At 43.9% G+C, this 20,233-nt stretch overlaps 2 protein-coding genes across 17 annotated transcripts in view; one reads left to right on the plus strand and one right to left on the minus strand.

Annotated features, from left to right (window-relative positions):
• The window catches only part of LOC109884542 (ankyrin-3), a 196,756-nt gene that overhangs the window by 14,812 nt on the left and 161,711 nt on the right, over window positions 1-20,233 (plus strand). The gene's annotated exons all lie outside the window — the stretch shown is intronic.
• On the minus strand, window positions 2,766-14,114 carry LOC109885110 (microfibril-associated glycoprotein 4-like). 2 transcript variants are annotated; one of them, XM_031820235.1, is made up of 6 exons: window positions 13,984-14,114; window positions 13,655-13,723; window positions 9,192-9,395; window positions 8,704-8,800; window positions 8,388-8,555; window positions 2,766-3,532 (listed from the first exon to the last, which is right to left on the minus strand). In XM_031820235.1, exons 2-6 carry the CDS (start codon window positions 13,655-13,657, stop codon window positions 3,282-3,284), a joined length of 723 nt encoding a protein of 240 aa, XP_031676095.1. In that variant the 5' UTR covers window positions 13,658-13,723; window positions 13,984-14,114; the 3' UTR covers window positions 2,766-3,281. The 2 variants fall into 2 exon arrangements, with proteins under 2 accessions (XP_031676095.1, XP_031676096.1); XM_031820236.1 differs by having other exon boundaries at window positions 2,769-3,532; window positions 9,192-9,383.

Raw genomic sequence — 20,233 nt, forward strand, 5'->3', positions numbered from 1 at the left:
ATGCCGAGAGAGGATTTCAGATTGGTCTGCCATATAGAGGGCTTCTGTCTATTTGAGCTGGTCAGTCTGTTGGTAATACTGTCGAACGTGGCTTTTTATGAAATGTATCGTGTAGTGGAGCTGCATAATTGTTGCTCTCCACTTTCTGGAGGATCACGTTTTAAAATCAGTGTAATTAGAATGATGTATGATAGCTAAAGAGATGGAGAAAACACCTGTCTCCGGATTACATCTTCAAACTAAGGGCAACCGTGGTATGGCATCCCTGACAGGGAGATGCGTCCATCATGCATGATGATGTATACGGGTAAGATAGTCTAGCATTAGCTAGCTACATTTTCAGATATTACACGTTTCTAAATTTGACAGAAAGTGATTTATTTTCAAGTTAAAGTGTACTGTTAGCTAGCTAGCTAACTTTAGCTGACTGGCTCACTAGCTAACGTTACGAGTATGGCGTTATTATTCGTATCCCAGAGCCGTTGGCTTTGCTAGTTTGAGCCTAATGTTAGCTAGCTAACATTGAACATGGTTGTTTATCTCCCAGCAGATTGTTGAGCAGATTCATGCAAGATAGTAACAACATGATTTGGCACTATATTCATTGTTGTTTAACTAGCTAACATTAGCTGGCTGGCTTGTTAGCTAACATTACGTGACGTGTGTGATCTTACATGTTGTTTACCTAGCTAGGTTCATTGTTTACCTAGCTAAGTTCATTGTTTACCTAGCTAGCTAACATTGAACCTGGTTGGTTAGCTCCCAGCATATTCATACAGTGACACCTTAGGGAAGCCACAGAAAAATTAATCTGGCTGATATCCCTTTAAATGATATCCCTTTAAACAACATGATTTGGCACTATGTTCATTGTTGTTTAACTAGCTATTGTTAGCTGGCTGGCTTGTTAGCTAACGTTACGTGACGTTGTTTACCTAGCTAGGTTCATTGTTTACCTAGCTAGCTAGCTACATGTCTTAACTTGTTGAGTGTAGGGGGCAGAATTTCCTTTTTTGGCTAAAAAACGTACCCATTTGAAACAGCCTTTTTCACAGCCCCAGAAACTAGAATATGCATATAATTGTCAGATTAGGATAGACAACACTCTAAAGTTTCCAAAACTGTAAAAATATTGTCTGTGAGTACAACAGAACTGATATTGCAGGTGAAAGCCTGAGGAAAATCCAATCAGGAAGTGCCTCTTATTTTGAAACCTCTGTGTTCCTATGCATGCCTATCCTCCATTTAAAGGGATATCAGCCAGATTTTTCTGTGGCTTCCCTAAGGTGTCAAAAGTCTTTCAACATAGTTTCAGGATTTTATTTAGGAAAATGAGCGTGAAGGATCACATTGCGCAAGTGGAGAGGTGGGGGCTCTCAGAGTGAGTTTGTGCGCAATTGAGTAAAGCCGGCATTGTTCCTCCCGCTGTTATGGAAAAAGCTACACACTGATATATTATTGAATATATATTTTAAAAACTACCTGAAGATTGATTATAAAAAAACATTTGACATGTTTCTGTGGACATTATAGATATTATTTGGAATATACGTCTGCATTGTGGTGACAGCTCTTTCCTGTGGATTTCTGAACATAACACAACAAACAAACGTCGGTATTTTGGGTATAAAAATTATCTCTATGGAACAAAAGGAACATTTGTTATGTAACTGCGAGCCTCGTGAGTGAAAAAATCCGAAGATCATCATAGGTAAACATTTTATTTTATTGCTTTTCTGATTTTCGTGACCAAGCTACTTAATGCTTAGTGTACATAATGCTATGTTGTGCTATCGATAAACTTACACAAATGCATGGATTGCTTTCGCTGTAAAGCATAATTTCAAAATCTGAGATGACAGGTGGATTAACAAAAGGCTAAGCTGTGTTTTCCTCTATTGCACTTGTGATTTCATGAATATGAATATTTTCTAGTAATATTATTTGACTGTGATGCTATGCTATTCAGCGGTTGCTGATGACAATTATCCCGCTACCGGAATGGGTAGCGTCAACAAATTAAGCTAAAGTGTACAACACCCGTTGAATATGGCCGCTGTCAGTAAACGTCTGAAAAAAGCGTAATGAAATTGTTGCCAGCAGAGCTGGTTAGGCTGTTTTCATGTTATCCAGAGGTAAACAAATCATCAGCCAGAGCGTCAAGTGGGCGAACTGAACGTTATATAAAATATCTCCATAGTCTAGAAAGGCATACATGTCGCTAATACTAGCCTCCTTCTGGCTTCAAAAGAAAAACAGGTCTTATTCCTAAAATAAAATCCCAACTTCAGCTTCAATTTGTTTGTAAGTTGTTGAATATACAATTTAAAAGAGAGGCCATCATTAATTAAAATTCCAAGATATTTATATGAGGTTACAACCTCAATCTCCTTGCCCTGACAGGTAGTAATAGGTTTGTATGTGACACATGTAGAAGTAGATGACAATGCATCAAACAGTGAGGCCAAAACAAAGATCTACACACATACAAGAGGCATTTCTCACTCAATTGACCTGATGTTGTGATGTATTTCTTTAAGCCACTCAATAGGTCTACCCTCATTATTGGAATCACTTCACCATCTGACCCACAAACTCAATTCAACATGGTTGGCTGAAGTCATTACACACATGTAACTATTCTAAAGTCACATAGATAATAAACTGATGCTATTTCAATATGGAGCTTAAAGTGATGTGTTTTTTAGCACGGCAACAAAGACAGTTGGTTCTAAACATTGCACAATAAACTGCGGGAGAATTCATCATTTTGCAGGTACAGTATCTGTCTTTATTTCAAGTGTTGTTGATCATAACAGACAGTGTGTTAAGGTAAGCGACAGACAGTGTGTTATGTTAAGAGACAGACAGTGTGTTAGGGTAAGAGACAGACAGTGTGTTAAGGTAAGAGACAGACAGTGTGTTAAGGTAAGAGACAGACAGTGTGTTAAGGTAAGAGACAGACAGTGTGTTAAGGTAAGAGACAGACAGTGTGTTAAGGTAAGAGACAGAGATAGTTAAATGATGGGTCAGAGTCATATAATCCCCACTGCAGTCAGGGTTATGTTGCTATGGCAACACCGCACTTCAGAGTAGATCTGAGATCTTCTGTATCCTGCTGCACCTTCTAATCTCTGAAGACCCAAACACAAACCCTACTTTAAAAAAAGACCCCCCCTCTCCCTTATAAATGGAATATGTGCATGTGCTGGAAATGTTTGTATGGCAATAATTGTTATTGAAAAATCAGATTTTACAATTTTGTTAGAAATTATAGACTTCTATGCTTGGGCTGGTCTGATCTTCATGGTGATGGCTTTCAGGGAGTATGTATAGCCTTTCCATGTTTTCCAGTTGATGCCAATACCAAAGGTAGATTCGCCCCATGCATATATCCCATTGGGGTTAGTAAAATGGCAGTCGTTGTTCCAAAATCCTCCGTAGTACACCTGGGCACAGTTGGCGGCGTTAAGGTCCTGGTCTTTATCTAACGTTGTAAATTTCTGACCATTGTGAAAAACCAGAGAATCTCCTGAGGAAACAGAGGAGATAAATAAGGACTCTAGGTAACTTAATGATAATACTTCCACCAGCTTTAGGTATGAACTAGTGATGCACCGATATGACATGTCTGGCCTATACCGATATCCAATATGTTCCTTGCCCAAAAAAAACTGATACCGATGCAGATAACCGATATAAAACATGTGTGCAGCCTTTTAAGCATTCTAGTAGTTAAATAGTTAACACACACATATGGGCGCAGCGGTCTAAGGCACTGCATCTCAGTGCAAGAGGCGTCACTACAGTCCCTGGTTCAAATCCAGGCTGTATCACATCCGGCCGTGATTGAGAGTCCCATAGGGCGGAGCACAATTGTCCCAGCATCGTCCGGGTTTGGCCGGGGTAGGCCGTCATTGTAAATAAGAATTTGTTCTTAACTGACTTGCCTAGTGAAATAAAGGTTACACACAAACACCACACTGACCAAAAAGTTATTTTTTTGGCATTTACGTATGTCCCCATTACCAGAAAAACATCATCACAACCTATTTCTTTCACTTACTTGCTGTGCTGTTTCGTTGTTCATTTGTTCCGTCATTTCATTCTCAACCAGGATTTCTATGGAACGCCGTTTGGGTCTTTGCGTGTCAAAAGATATACTATTTAACACAATTTGACGTGTCAATTAAGCTTGTTGACCAATCAGGACCTGAATATGACTGCACGTCACATAATAATTTAAGGCGTTCATATTTTTTTTATTTCGTATTTCATGTTACAAAGATTCATCAATACGTATGCTATGATGCTGGTAAAGTTGTCTCTCACATCTACAGTCCTGGTCATAAAAAAGCTAGCTAGTTGATGGATGCAAACAATATTCTTCCCCAAAAACACGACATAATCTGTTTCAGTAGCTATAGTTAGCTAGCTAACATCTATTTCAGTAGCTATAGTTCGCTAGCTAACATCTATTTAAGTAGCTATAGTTAGCTAACATCTATTTCAGTAGCTATAGTTCGCTAGCTAACATCTATTTCAGTAGCTATATTTTGCTACCTAACATCTATTTCAGTAGCTATAGTTAGCTAGCTAACATCTATTTAAGTAGCTATAGTTAGCCAGCTGACATCTGTTTCAGTAGCTATAGTTCGCTAGCAAACATCTATTTCAGTAGCTTTAGTTAGCTAGCTAACTATATAGCTAGGTGTCATCATCTAAAATAACCCTAATTTGTAAGACAGATCTTATTTTATTATTCATCGGACCCATCTATGTGAAGCTAGCCACAATAAGAATGCTTTGATCCAAGATGGCGTAGCAGTCAGACGTCTTGTCGTGTCGTGTCCCTTGTATATATCGTTTTTTTAAAACATATTTTTCTTCGCATATCTTTTAAAACATTTTGCTAAACCTCAACTTCTAAATACTCTCCTGTAACCCGCCTCACCCAATGTAGCGCGGATCTGCTTTTTTTTCTAAAGTATTTATATTTACTTCGGATCCGGAACCCCTCAACTGAAGCTAGCCAGGTAACTACCAGCTAACAGTCAGCAAACCATTGCTAGCGGTCTTCAGCTAACGGAAAGCTCTCGCCAGTTCGAACAACGCGACTCAAACCAGAGCATAACGGACCTATTATTTTTTTATCCCCCGGATTCCCACCGGATTCCCACTGCAAACGGAACATTTTCAGCTGGATCTTCACAACTAGCTAACTAGCTAACCGCAACACCGGATGATTACTCCTGGCTAGCGTTTCCACCCACTTAGCTTGAAGCTAGCCCGGCCAGAGCTCCTGTGCTACCACCGAAGCATACTCCTGGGCTACAATATCCGGACCCACGACCGGTCTATCGATGTCACCGCATGAAGAGGCATAAACAGACTCACCCCATCGCGACGTCCCCCAAAGGCTAACTTTCTAGCCCTTGCTATCTCCTTGCTTGCTAATTCGGCCTGCTAACTGCTAGCTTGTTTAACCCCGGTCCGCTAACTGCTACCTTGCTTAGCCCCGGCCTACTAACTGTTAGCTTGTTAGCACAGGCCTGCTAACCGTCTGAATCGCCGCGTCCCAACCATTCACTGGACCCATATTTACTTTCAATCTCTTTTAGATTTTTTATTTGTTTATACCTCCCGGTAACCTGCCTCACCCAATGTGATATGGAATCGCTATTATTTTTAATTTTTAGAACACACTCAAGAACCCCCAGAAGCTAACCAGCTAACTAGCTACAAGCTATTTAGTCATTGTTAGCCACTGCTAGCGGCTTTTACCTTTTACCTTCTGCACAGCCAGCCAGTTTTTTTAACCTGGATAATACTCGCCAGTCTAGCTTCCCAGCCCCATCCACCGCTGCCCCCTGGACACTGATCACTTGGCTACATAGCTGATGCATGTTGGACTGTCCATTAATCACGATACTCCATTCTGCTTGTTTATGTTTTATCTGTCGGCCCCAGCCGCACTCAGGCTCTGTGTGTAGTTAATCCGACCCTCCCTGCCTAGTCAACGCCATTTTACCTGCTGTTGTTGTGCTAGCTGATTAGCTGTTGTTGTCTCACCTACTGTTTTAGCTACTGTTTTAGCTAGCTCTCCCAATTCAACACCTTTGATTACTGTATGCCTCGCTGTATGTCTCTCTCAAATGTCAACATGCCTTGTATACTGTTGTTCAGGTTAGTTATCATTGTTTTAGTTTACAATGGAGCCCCTAGTTCCACTCTTCATACCCCTGATACCTCCTTTGTCCCACCTCCCACACATGCGGTGACCTCACCCATTACAACCAGCATGTCCAGTGATACAACCTCTCTCATCATCACCCAGTACCTGGGCTTACCTCCGTTGTACCCACACCCCACCATACCCCTGTCTGCGCATTATGCCCTGAATATATTCTACCATGCCCAGAAATCTGCTCCTTTTATTCTCTGTCCCCAACGCTCTAGGCGACCAGTTTTGATAGCCTTTAGCCACACCCTCATTCTACTCCTCCTCTGTTCCGCGGGTGATGTGGAGGTAAACCCAGGCCCTGCATGTCCCCAGGCACCCTCATTTGTTGACTTCTGTGATCGAAAAAGCCTTGGTTTCATGAATGTCAACATCAGAAGCCTCCTCCCTAAGTTTGTTTTACTCACTGCTTTAGCACACTCTGCTAACCCTGATGTCCTTGCTGTGTCTGAATCCTGGCTCAGGAAGGCCACCAAAAATTCTGAGATTTCCATACCCAACTATAACATTTTCCGTCAAGATAGAACTGCCAAAGGGGGAGGAGTTGCAGTCTACTGCAGAGATAGCCTGCAAGTAATGTCATACTTTCCAGGTCCATACCCAAACAGTTCGAACTACTAATTTAGTAAATTACTCTCTCCAGAAATAAGTCTCTCACTGTTGCCGCCTGCTACCGACCCCTCTCAGCTCCCAGCTGTGCCCTGGACACCATTTGTGAATTGATCGCCCCCCTTATAGCTTCAGAGTTTGTTCTGTTAGGTGACCTAAACTGGGATATGCTTAACACCCCGGCAGTCCTACAATCTAAGCTAGATGCCCTCAATCTCACACAAATCATCAAGGAACCCGGACTGCAATAGCATCGAATAGTCCCCGCGATATGCAACTGTTCAGGGAAGTCAGGAACCAATACACGCAGTCAGTCAGGAAAGCTAAGGCCAGCTTCTTCAGGCAGAAATTTGCATCCTGTAGCTCCAACTCCAAAAAGTTCTGGGACACTGTGAAGTCCATGGAGAACAAGAGCACCTCCTCCCAGCTGCCCACTGCACTGAGGCTAGGTAACACGGTCACCAACGATAAATCCATGATTATCGAAAACTTCAACAAGCATTTCTCAACGGCTGGCCATGCCTTCTGCCTGGCTACTCCAACTTCGGCCAACAGCTCCGCCCCCCCCCGCAGCTACTCGCCCAAGCCTCTCCATGTTCTCCTTTAAACAAATCCAGATAGCAGATGTTCTGAAAGAGCTGCAAAACCTGGACCCGTACAAATCAGCTGGGCTTGACAATCTGGACCCTCTATTTCTGAAACTATCCGCCGCCATTGTCGCAACCCCTATTACCAGCCTGTTCAACCTCTCTTTCATATCGTCTGAGATCCCCAAGGATTGGAAAGCTGCCGCAGTCATCCCCCTCTTCAAAGGGGGAGACACCCTGGACCCAAACTGTTACAGACCTATATCCATCCTGCCCTGCCTATCTAAGGTCTTCGAAAGCCAAGTCAACAAACAGGTCATTGACCATCTCGATTCCCACCGTACCTTCTCCGCTGTGCAATCTGGTTTCCGAGCCGGTCACGGGTGCACCTCAGCCACGCTCAAGGTACTAAACGATATCATAACCGCCATCGATAAAAGACAGTACTGTGCAGCCGTCTTCATCGACCTTGCCAAGGCTTTCGTCTCTGTCAATCACCATATTCTTATCGGCAGACTATATTATGGTACTACAGTATATTAATGGACTATATTCTGGTACTACAGTATATTATTGGACTATATTATGGTACTACAGTATAGTAATGGACTATATTCTGGTACTACAGTATATTATTGGACTATATTATGGTACTACAGTATAGTAATGGACTATATTCTGGTACTACAGTATATTCTTGGACTATATTATGGTACTACAGTATAGTAATGGACTATATTCTGGTACTACAGTATATTATTGGACTATATTATGGTACTACAGTATAGTAATGGACTATATTCTGGTACTACAGTATATTATTGGACTATATTATGGTACTACAGTATAGTAATGGACTATATTCTGGTACTACAGTATATTATTGGACTATTTTATTATACTTTTTTTCTTGGGTTATTTTTTCTTGGACAATATAAATTGTCACCCACCTGCTCCTCCATCTTTGAATGAGCCCAGTGTTAGCAGGTATCCTTCAGCCTCTGGTCCAACGGAGAAGGAAGAGTACTGAGCATAGACCTTATTCCCCTCAAAGTCCTCCATGTCCACCCTCAGCTCATATGTTCCTTTCATAGTCATGCGATGCATTGTCTCCAGCCCTGGAGAATGAGATCAACATAGCAGTTCACTGTGTTGTCTGAATACAATGACAAATGGCCTTGAATGAACTAGGACAAACCGGATGAAGTCAGTGGTAGAACAAGGTTCTAGGAGGAGAACTTTCTGTTGGCTAGAAGTTAAACCTACCCAGCCAGTACTCTCCAGCTGCGCTCCCAAAACCACTCTTGTACTGATCCCACTTCCTGTAGAAGTTCACTGATCCATCCTGTCGGCTCTGAATCAGCTGATTTAGAGAGAGATTGTTTAATTTACATATTAAGAGAAAGAGATTGTTTCATTGACAGATTAAGAGAGAGAGAGATTGTTTAATTGACAGATTAAGAGAAAAAAATATTTAATTGACAGATTAAGAGAGAGATATTGTTTAATTGACAGATTAAGAGAGAGAGAGATTGTTTGATAAACAGATTAAGAGAGAGAGATATTGTTTAATTAACAGATTAAGAGAGAGAGAGAGATTGTTTAATTAACAGATTAAGAGAGAGAGAGATTGTTTAATTAACAGTTTAAGAGAGAGAGAGAGATTGTTTAATTGACAGATTAAGAGAGAGAGAGAGATTGTTCATGGTAAATTAGTCTTTAAGTGTATTTCAATACCACACATTGAAACTGACCGTCCACTTTCCTAGATATGCACTTTCAAACCCCATGTCACAGAAGACCTGGACAGGTGAGGTAGGTCCTGCAGGGTAGATGGTGTAGACCCCGTTTTGTCCAGAACCTGATCTATAGACCTCATCACAGTCCACTGGATGCAGGGAGGACTGCACCATCACGGGAACCAGTAGAGCCAGCAGCAAGATGGACTGCAGCACAGGGTAGATGGATACAGCAGTTTGATACAAAAACTGTCTAGTGTTGGTTCATTTGTATTTATTATGGATACATTTATTATGCCAAAGCAGCAGCTACTCTTCCTGGGGTCCAGCAAAATAAGGCAGTTTATACAGTTTTAAAAACATCACAATACATTCACAGATTTCACAACACCCTGTGTGCCCTCAGGCCCCTACTCCACCACTGCCACATATCTACAGTACTAAATCCAGTGCATATGTTATTGTGTGTGTGTGTGTGTGTGTGTGTGTGTGTGTGTGTGTGTGTGTGTGTGTGTGTGTGTGTGTGTGTGTGTGTATGCATGTGTCTGTGCCAGTGTTTGTGTTGCTCCACAATCCCCGCAGTTCCATAAGGTGTTTTTTAATCTGTTTAAAAAAAAAAATCATGTGGAATAGAGTTCCATGTAGTCATGGCTCTATGTGGTACTGTGGAATAGAGTTCCATGTAGTCATGGCTCTATGTAGTACTGTGGAATAGAGTTCCATGTAGTCATGGCTCTATGTAGTACTGTGGAATAGAGTTCCATGTAGTCATGGCTCTATGTAGTACTGTGGAATAGAGTTCCATGTAGTCATGGCTCTATGTAGTACTGTGGAATAGAGTTCCATGGAGTCATGGCTCTATGTAGTACTGTGGAATAGAGTTCCATGTAGTCATGGCTCTATGTAGTACTGTGGAATAGAGTTCCATGGAGTCATGGCTCTATGTAGTACTGTGGAATAGAGTTCCATGGAGTCATGGCTCTATGTAGTACTGTGGAATAGAGTTCCATGTAGTCATGGCTCTATGTAGTACTGTGGAATAGAGTTCCATGGAGTCATGGCTCTATGTAGTACTGTGGAATAGAGTTCCATGTAGTCATGGCTCTATGTAGTACTGTGGAATAGAGTTCCATGTAGTCATGTCTCTATGTAGGACTGTGGAATAGAGTTCCATGTAGTCATGGCTCTATGTAGTACTGTGGAATAGAGTTCCATGTAGTCATGGCTCTATGTAGTACTGTGGAATAGAGTTCCATGTAGTCATGGCTCTATGCAGTACTGTGGAATAGAGTTCCATGTAGTCATGGCTCTATGTAGTACTGTGGAATAGAGTTCCATGTAGTCATGGCTCTATGTAGTACTGTGGAATAGAGTTCCATGTAGTCATGGCTCTATGTAGTACTGTGGAATAGAGTTCCATGTAGTCATGGCTCTATGTAGTACTGTGGAATAGAGTTCCATGTAGTCATGGCTCTATGTAGTACTGTGGAATAGAGTTCCATGTAGTCATGGCTCTATGCAGTACTGTGGAATAGAGTTCCATGTAGTCATGGCTCTATGTAGTACTGTGGAATAGAGTTCCATGTAGTCATGGCTCTATGTAGTACTGTGGAATAGAGTTCCATGTAGTCATGGCTCTATGCAGTACTGTGGAATAGAGTTCCATGTAGTCATGGCTCTATGTAGTACTGTGGAATAGAGTTCCATGTAGTCATGGCTCTATGTAGTACTGTGGAATAGAGTTCCATGTAGTCATGCCTCTATGTAGTACTGTGCGCCTCCCATAGTCTGTTCTGGACTTGGGGACTGTGAAGAGACCTATTGTGGCATGTAGTGTGGGGTATGCATGGGTGTCTGAGCTGTGTGCCAGTAGTTTAGACAGACAGCTCGGGGCATTTAACATGTCAATACCTTTCATAAATTAAAATAGTGATGAAGTCAATCTCTCCTCCACTTTCTCCTCCACTTTCAGCCAGGAGAGATTGACATGCATATTATTAATATTAGCTCTACCGGGCCTGCCGTGCTGCCCTGTTCTGAGCCAATTGCAATTTTCCTAAGTCCTTTTTTGTGGCACCTGACCACCCGACTGAACAGTAGTCAAGGTGCGACAAAACTAGGGCCTGTAGGACCTACCTTGTTGATAGTGTTGTTAAGAAGGCAGAGCAGCGCTTGATTATAGACAGACTTCTCTCCATTTTAGCTACTACTGCACCAATATGTTTTGACCATGACAGTTTACAATCTAGGGTTACTCCAAGCAGTTTAGTCATCTCAATTTCCACATTATTTATTACAAGATTTAGTTGAGGTTTAGGGTTTAGTGAGTGTTTTGTTCCAAATACAATACTTTTAGTTTTAGAAATATTTAGGCCTAACTTATTCCTTGCCACCCATTCTGAAACTAACTGCAGCTCTTTGTTAAGTGTGGCAGTCATTTCAGTTGCTGTAGTAGCTGACGTGTATAGTGTTGAGTCATAGACACACTGGCTTTACTCAACGCCAGTAGCATGCCAGTAGCATGTCATTAGTAAAGATTGAAAAAGTAAGGGGCCTAGACAGCTACCCTGGGGAATTCCTGATTCTACCAGGATTATATTTGAGAGGCTACCATTAAAGAACACCCTCTGTGTTCTGTTAGACAGGTAACTCTTTATCCACATTATAGCAGGGGGTGTAAAACCATAACACATAAGTTTTTCGATAATGTCAAAAGCTGCAATGAAGTCTAACAAGACAGCCCCCACAATAATTGTATCATCAATTTATCTCAGCTAATCATCAGTCATTTGTGAAAATACTGTGCTTGTTGAGTGTCCTTCTCTATAAGCATACTGAAATTATGTTGTTTACTGTGAAATAGCATTGTATCTGGTCAAACACAATTTCTTCCAGAAGTTTACGAAGTGTTGGTAACAGGCTGATTGCCAGACTTAATTGCGATAGATTTTGTCTCATCCCTCTCAACCAAACAATTTTTCAATTCCTCATCAATCCATGGGCATTTAACAGTTTTTACAGTCATTTTCTGAATGGGTGCTTATTAGTAACTGGAATAAGTAGTTTCATAAATGTGTCAAGTGCAGCATCTGGTTGCTCCTCATTACACACCACAGACCAGCAGCGTCTGGTTGCTCCTCATTACTCACCACAGACCAGCAAATATTATTTACATCAATAGCATACACTATGTTAGGCCCAGCCTGTCCTCTTATTCACTATATTAGGCCCAGCCTGTCCTCTTATTCACTATATTAGGCCCAGCCTGACCTCTTATACACTATATTAGGTACGCCTGACCTCTTATACACTATATTAGGCCCAGCCTGTCCTCTTATACCCTATATTAGGCCCAGCCTGTCCTCTTATACACTATATTAGGCCCAGCCTGTCCTCTTATTCACTATATTAGGCCCAGCCTGTCCTCTTATTCACTATATTAGGCCCAGCCTGTCCTCTTATTCACTATATTAGGCCCAGCCTGAGCTCTTATACACTATATTAGGCCCAGCCTGACCTCTTATACACTATATTAGGCCCAGCCTGTCCTCTTATACACTATATTAGGCCCAGCCTGTCCTCTTATTCACTATATTAGGCCCAGCCTGTCCTCTTATTCACTATATTAGGCCCAGCCTGAGCTCTTATACACTATATTAGGCCCAGCCTGACCTCTTATACACTATATTAGGCCCAGCCTGTCCTCTTGTACACTATATTAGGCCCATCCTATCCTTTTATACACTATATTAGGTCAAGCCTGTCCTCTTATACACTATATTAGGCCCAGCCTGTCCTCTTGTACACTATATTAGGCCCAGCCTGTCCTCTTATTCACTATATTAGGCCCAGCCTGTCCTCTTGTACACTATATTAGGCCCAGCCTGTCCTCTTATTCACTATATTAGGCCCAGCCTGTCCTCTTATACACTATATTAGGCCCAGCCTGTCCTCTTGTACACTATATTAGGCCCAGCCTGTCCTCTTGTACACTATATTAGGCCCAGCCTGTCCTCTTATTCACTATATTAGGCCCAGCCTGTCCTCTTGTACACTATATTAGGCCCAGCCTGTCCTCTTATACACTATATTAGGCCCAGCCTGTCCTCTTATACACTATATTAGGCCCAGCCTTTGGAACGTTAGTTTTCCTAGATATGGCTGTTATATTGTGATCAATACATCCTATGGATCTGGATACTGCTTTCAAACAAATCTCTGCAGCATTAGTAAAGATATGATCAATACATGTTGGTGATTTCATTCCTGTGTTGTTTGTAAATACTTCTCTGTTGATATCACATTATCAAGCATTTCACACATATTATCCAGATACTGACTGTTAGCACTTGGTGGTCTATAGCAGCTTCCCACCAGAATGGGCTTTTCATTAGAGACACATGTCCTATATTCTCGTTAGTATCTCTGAATGCTGTTTTCTGATCATTGTAATAATGCTGTGGTTTATTAATACTTATCATCGTTGTTGTGATAGATGTCTGTTTGCCTTTGAAGGAAACTTCAGAATAGTATGTTGAATGGACGTCCTGTAAGAAAAGGGAGCTCATTTACTACAGTATTGTTCAGGTCTCCAGCTGTTGGTGAAATACTAACACTTACACAGTCACTCTGTCTCACTATGACAATTTACATTTTACTGTGTTAACAAACAGGATTCTAGTTAGGTCCTATGATGACTGAACAGATCGGACAATGTTACATTAGGCACCAGGAAATTGTTTTATTTGAAATTATTTGAAATGATTTGTGATCAGTTAAGAATAGTGAGAGACATGCATGAGCTCACCTGTATCAGTGGCAGATGTCAGTGTCTTCATGAGCTGTTTGTCCCCACTAAGATGCACACCTCTTATATAAAGGCAACCCAGAGCATGTTGCAACACTCAGTACTTTCTCTGGTCCACACCTCTTTTATAAAGGCAGCCCAGAGCATGTTGCAACACTCAGTACTTTCTCTGGTCCATGCCTCTTTTATAAAGGCAGCCCAGAGCATGTTGCAACACTCAGTTCTTTCTCTGGTCCATGCCTCTTTTATAAAGGCAGCCCAGAGCATGTTGCAACACTCAGTACTTTCCCTGTGTCTTCCCTGTGTTTCTCTAAGCACCGGATTTCGGCCAAATAGCCGGTAACATACTTATTTTCAGCTGGCTACTTTTCATTTAAAAGTTTTAATTCGCTAGCAGAAAACTCAGTCGAGACCTCTCCTGCTAGAATGAACGATATGCATCTTCTAGTGATCTATTGATAGGACAGGCCCATGATCTATTGATAGGACAGGCCCATGATCTATTGATAGGACAGGCCCATGATCTATTGATAGGACAGGCCCATGATCTATTGATAGGACAGGCCCATGATCTATTGATAGGACAGGCCCATGATCTATTGATAGGACAGGCTCATGATCTATTGATAGGACAGGCCCATGATCTATCGATAGGACAGGCTCATGATCTATTGATAGGACAGGCCCATGATCTATTGATAGGACAGGCCCATGATCTATTGATAGGACAGGCCCATGATCTATTGATAGGACAGGCCCATGATCTATTGATAGGACAGGCCCATGATCTATTGATAGGACAGGCCCATGATCTATTGATAGGACAGGCCCATGATCTATTGATAGGACAGGCCCATGATCTATCGATAGGACAGGCTCATGATCTATTGATAGGACAGGCCCATGATCTATTGATAGGACAGGCCCATGATCTATTGATAGGACAGGCCCATGATCTATCGATAGGACAGGCTCATGATCTATCGATAGGACAGGCTCATGATCTATTGATAGGACAGGCCCATGATCTATTGATAGGACAGGCCCATGATCTATTGATAGGACAGGCCCATGATCTATTGATAGGACAGGCTCATGATCTATTGATAGGACAGGCCCATGATCTATTGATAGGACAGGCCCATGATCTATTGATAGGACAGGCCCATGATCTATCGATAGGACAGGCTCATGATCTATCGATAGGACAGGCTCATGATCTATTGATAGGACAGGCCCATGATCTATTGATAGGACAGGCTCATGATCTATCGATAGGACAGGCTCATGATCTATTGATAGGACAGGCCCATGATCTATTGATAGGACAGGCCCATGATCTATTGATAGGACAGGCCCATGATCTATTGATAGGACAGGCCCATGATCTATTGATAGGACAGGCTCATGATCTATTGATAGGACAGGCCCATGATCTATTGATAGGACAGGCTCATGATCTATTGATAGGACAGGCCCATGATCTATTGATAGGACAGGCCCATGATCTATTGATAGGACAGGCTCATGATCTATTGATAGGACAGGCCCATGATCTATTGATAGGACAGGCCCATGATCTATTGATAGGACAGGCCCATGATCTATCGATAGGACAGGCTCATGATCTATCGATAGGACAGGCTCATGATCTATTGATAGGACAGGCCCATGATCTATTGATAGGACAGGCTCATGATCTATCGATAGGACAGGCTCATGATCTATTGATAGGACAGGCCCATGATCTATTGATAGGACAGGCCCATGATCTATTGATAGGACAGGCCCATGATCTATTGATAGGACAGGCCCATGATCTATTGATAGGACAGGCTCATGATCTATTGATAGGACAGGCCCATGATCTATTGATAGGACAGGCTCATGATCTATTGATAGGACAGGCCCATGATCTATTGATAGGACAGGCCCATGATCTATTGATAGGACAGGCCCATGATCTATTGATAGGACAGGCCCATGATCTATTGATAGGACAGGCCCATGATCTATTGATAGGACAGGCCCATGATCTATTGATAGGACAGGCCCATGATCTATTGATAGGACAGGCCCATGATCTATTGATAGGACAGGCCCATGATCTATTGATAGGACAGGCCCATGATCTATTGATAGGACAGGCCCATGATCTATTGATAGGACAGGCCCATGATCTATTGATAGGACAGGCTCATGATCTATTGATAGGACAGGCCCATGATCTATTGATAGGACAGGCCCATTGATCTATTGATAGGACAGGCCCATGATCTATTGATAGGACAGGCCCATGATCTATTGATAGGACAGGCCCATTGATCTTTACCAATAAAATGTAATTGAGTTATTACATGTATTTGATGTTTGGCTGGTTTGGTGCCTAGCATCTTGAATTAAAGAGAGGGAGGCATTTCACTGTCTCACAGAGAGGGAGGCATTTCACTGTCTCACAGAGAGGGAGGCATTTCACTGTCTCACAGAGAGGGAGGCATTTCACTGTCTCACAGAGAGGGAGGCATTTCACTGTCTCACAGAGAGGGAGGCATTTCACTGTCTCACAGAGAGGGAGGCATTTCACTGTCTCACAGAGAGGGAGGCATTTCACTGTCTCACAGAGAGGGAGGCATTTCACTGTCTCACAGAGAGGGAGGCATTTCACTGTCTCACAGAGAGGGAGGCATTTCACTGTCTCACAGAGAGGGAGGCATTTCACTGTCTCAAAGAGAGGGAGGCATTTCACTGTCTCACAGAGAGGGAGGCATTTCACTGTCTCAAAGAGAGGGAGGCATTTCACTGTCTCACAGAGAGGGAGGCATTTCACTGTCTCAAAGAGAGGGAGGCATTTCACTGTCTCACAGAGAGGGAGGCATTTCACTGTCTCACAGAGAGGGAGGCATTTCACTGTCTCACAGAGAGGGAGGCATTTCACTGTCTCACAGAGAGGGAGGCATTTCACTGTCTCAAAGAGAGGGAGGCATTTCACTGTCTCAAAGAGAGGGAGGCATTTCACTGTCTCACAGAGAGGGAGGCATTTCACTGTCTCACAGAGAGGGAGGCATTTCACTGTCTCACAGAGAGGGAGGCATTTCACTGTCTCACAGAGAGGGAGGCATTTCACTGTCTCAAAGAGAGGGAGGCATTTCACTGTCTCAAAGAGAGGGAGGCATTTCACTGTCTCAAAGAGAGGGAGGCATTTCACTGTCTCAAAGAGAGGGAGGCATTTCACTGTCTCACAGAGAGGGAGGCATTTCACTGTCTCACAGAGAGGGAGGCATTTCACTGTCTCAAAGAGAGGGAGGCATTTCACTGTCTCAAAGAGAGGGAGGCATTTCACTGTCTCACAGAGAGGGAGGCATTTCACTGTCTCACAGAGAGGGAGGCATTTCACTGTCTCACAGAGAGGGAGGCATTTCACTGTCTCACAGAGAGGGAGGCATTTCACTGTCTCACAGAGAGGGAGGCATTTCACTGTCTCACAGAGAGGGAGGCATTTCACTGTCTCACAGAGAGGGAGGCATTTCACTGTCTCACAGAGAGGGAGGCATTTCACTGTCTCACAGAGAGGGAGGCATTTCACTGTCTCACAGAGAGGGAGGCATTTCACTGTCTCACAGAGAGGGAGGCATTTCACTGTCTCACAGAGAGGGAGGCATTTCACTGTCTCACAGAGAGGGAGGCATTTCACTGTCTCACAGAGAGGGAGGCATTTCACTGTCTCACAGAGAGGGAGGCATTTCACTGTCTCACAGAGAGGGAGGCATTTCACTGTCTCACAGAGAGGGAGGCATTTCACTGTCTCACAGAGAGGGAGGCATTTCACTGTCTCACAGAGAGGGAGGCATTTCACTGTCTCACAGAGAGGGAGGCATTTCACTGTCTCACAGAGAGGGAGGCATTTCACTGTCTCAAAGAGAGGGAGGCATTTCACTGTCTCACAGAGAGGGAGGCATTTCACTGTCTCACAGAGAGGGAGGCATTTCACTGTCTCACAGAGAGGGAGGCATTTCACTGTCTCACAGAGAGGGAGGCATTTCACTGTCTCACAGAGAGGGAGGCATTTCACTGTCTCACAGAGAGGGAGGCATTTCACTGTCTCACAGAGAGGGAGGCATTTCACTGTCTCACAGAGAGGGAGGCATTTCACTGTCTCACAGAGAGGGAGGCATTTCACTGTCTCACAGAGAGGGAGGCATTTCACTGTCTCACAGAGAGGGAGGCATTTCACTGTCTCAAAGAGAGGGAGGCATTTCACTGTCTCAAAGAGAGGGAGGCATTTCACTGTCTCAAAGAAAGGGAAGCATTTCACTGTCTCAAAGAAAGGGAAGCATTTCAAAATATCAGAATGAATTACTGCTGACTGCATTGATTCAATTAATTAGGCTGGCGGCTGTTGGGGAGAAGGCTGTTTATGCTGCCAGACAGTGGTTTCTACCAGCCCAGTCGTGTCCAGTCCAGCAGTGGGTTGAGGGACCAGACCAAGCGGACTGATCAGGCAGCTCTCCATAATAAGTCTTCCCTAAGCTGGACCAGTTGACTTTGTGCTCAACTTCCCGGCATGGCTGACTGGTTCTCTATAGTGGTGGGTGGCTGAGCCGGGACGAGTGGGACTCGCTGACTGACTGGCTGGCTTACTGGCTGACTGGTTGACTAACTGGCAGACTGACTGGTTGACTACACGGCTGGCTGGCTGGCTGACTGGCTGTGGACTGCATTGTATAGAGAAAAGAGCTGATTAACCATATGACAATAGGACTTGTGCAGAACAGATTCCAGACAGGGAGGCCAGCAGGGCCGGTCCAAACCAGCTGATTTTTCGCGGCTATTTTGGTCCCCCCTACGGATCATGCTGCACAGAGTGACTTGCGCCTACAAATATGGTAAGTGAGGGAGAGATCCCCAGCTCAGCTATGTAGAGGTGCTGTCTGTGGAGACAACTGGAGGAAGGCTAGTGGTCACAGCACCGGTATTACTGTCAGGGAGCTGTGAGGCTGGGGAGCTGTGAAGCTAGATACTGTCAGGGAGCTGTGAGGCTAGGCTAGGTAGTGTCAGGGAGCTGTGAGGATGGGGAGCTGTGAAGCTAGATGCTGTGAGGCTAGGTAGTTTCAGGGAGCTGTGAGGCTAGGTAGTGTCAGGGAGCTGTGAGGCTGGGGAGCTGTGAAGCTAGATGCTGTGAGGCTAGGTAGTGTCAGGGAGCTGTGAAGCTAGGTAGTGTCAGGGAGCTGTGAGACTAGGTAGTGTCAGGGAGCTGTGAGGCTAGGTAGTGTCAGGGAGCTGTGAGGCTGGGGAGCTGTGAGGCTAGGTAGTGTCAGGGAGCTGTGAGGCTGGGGAGCTGTGAAGCTAGGTACTGTCAGGGAGCTGTGAGGCTGGGGAGCTGTGAAGCTAGATACTGTCAGGGAGCTGTGAGGCTAGGTATTGTCAGGGAGCTGTGAGACTAGGTAGTGTCAGGGAGCTGTGAGGCTAGGTAGTGTCAGGGAGCTGTGAGGCTGGGGAGCTGTGAAGTTAGATACTGTCAGGGAGCTGTGAGGCTGGGGAGCTGTGAAGCTAGATACTGTCAGGGAGCTGTGAGGCTAGGTAGTTTCAGGGAGCTGTGAGGCTAGGTAGTTTCAGGGAGCTGTGAGGCTAGGTAGTGTCAGGGAGCTGTGAAGCTAGGGAGCTGTGAGGCTAGGTAGTGTCAGAGAGCTGTGAGGCTAAGTAGTGTCAGAGAGCTGTGAGGCTAGGTGGTGTCAGGTTGGGACCAGTGTTAGCAGGCTAGGTAGTGTCAGGTTGAGACCAGTGTTAGCAGGCTAGGTAGTATCAGGTTGGGACCAGTGTTAGCAGGCTAGGTAGTTCCATTGCTGTAGTGTCCTGGTCTCCAGAACTCGTCATGTTTCTTCCAGCCAGGTATTTTTAGCGCTGATATAATGTCTCTCTGCTTGGGCCAATCCCTGCGCTGCTAATTGACGACTCCGGTGTCACTCTCAAACAGGGAAAATGGCAGTGGAGGAGGGAGCAGAGTTGCTAGAAGCAGTAAGTGTTGACATTAAATTACTTTGTACTGTTTCTCTCTCTGCATCACTACTCATTAGTTCTGACTGTAGGAATGTGTGGTGACATTGGCTGGTGTTGTGTAGTGACTTAGGGCTGAGAGATGGACCAGTTTCAGGGTAATAGATGTTACAGTGTTTACGGGACGGGACAGAGGACAAGCATGCTGCAGCACCGTGACGCATTGTGTGGCAGGGGTTTAGATTTCAGCTAAGGACCC

The sequence above is a fragment of the Oncorhynchus kisutch genome, unplaced genomic scaffold, assembly GCF_002021735.2.
Source record: "Oncorhynchus kisutch isolate 150728-3 unplaced genomic scaffold, Okis_V2 scaffold3147, whole genome shotgun sequence".
Lineage (NCBI taxonomy): Eukaryota > Metazoa > Chordata > Actinopteri > Salmoniformes > Salmonidae > Oncorhynchus > Oncorhynchus kisutch.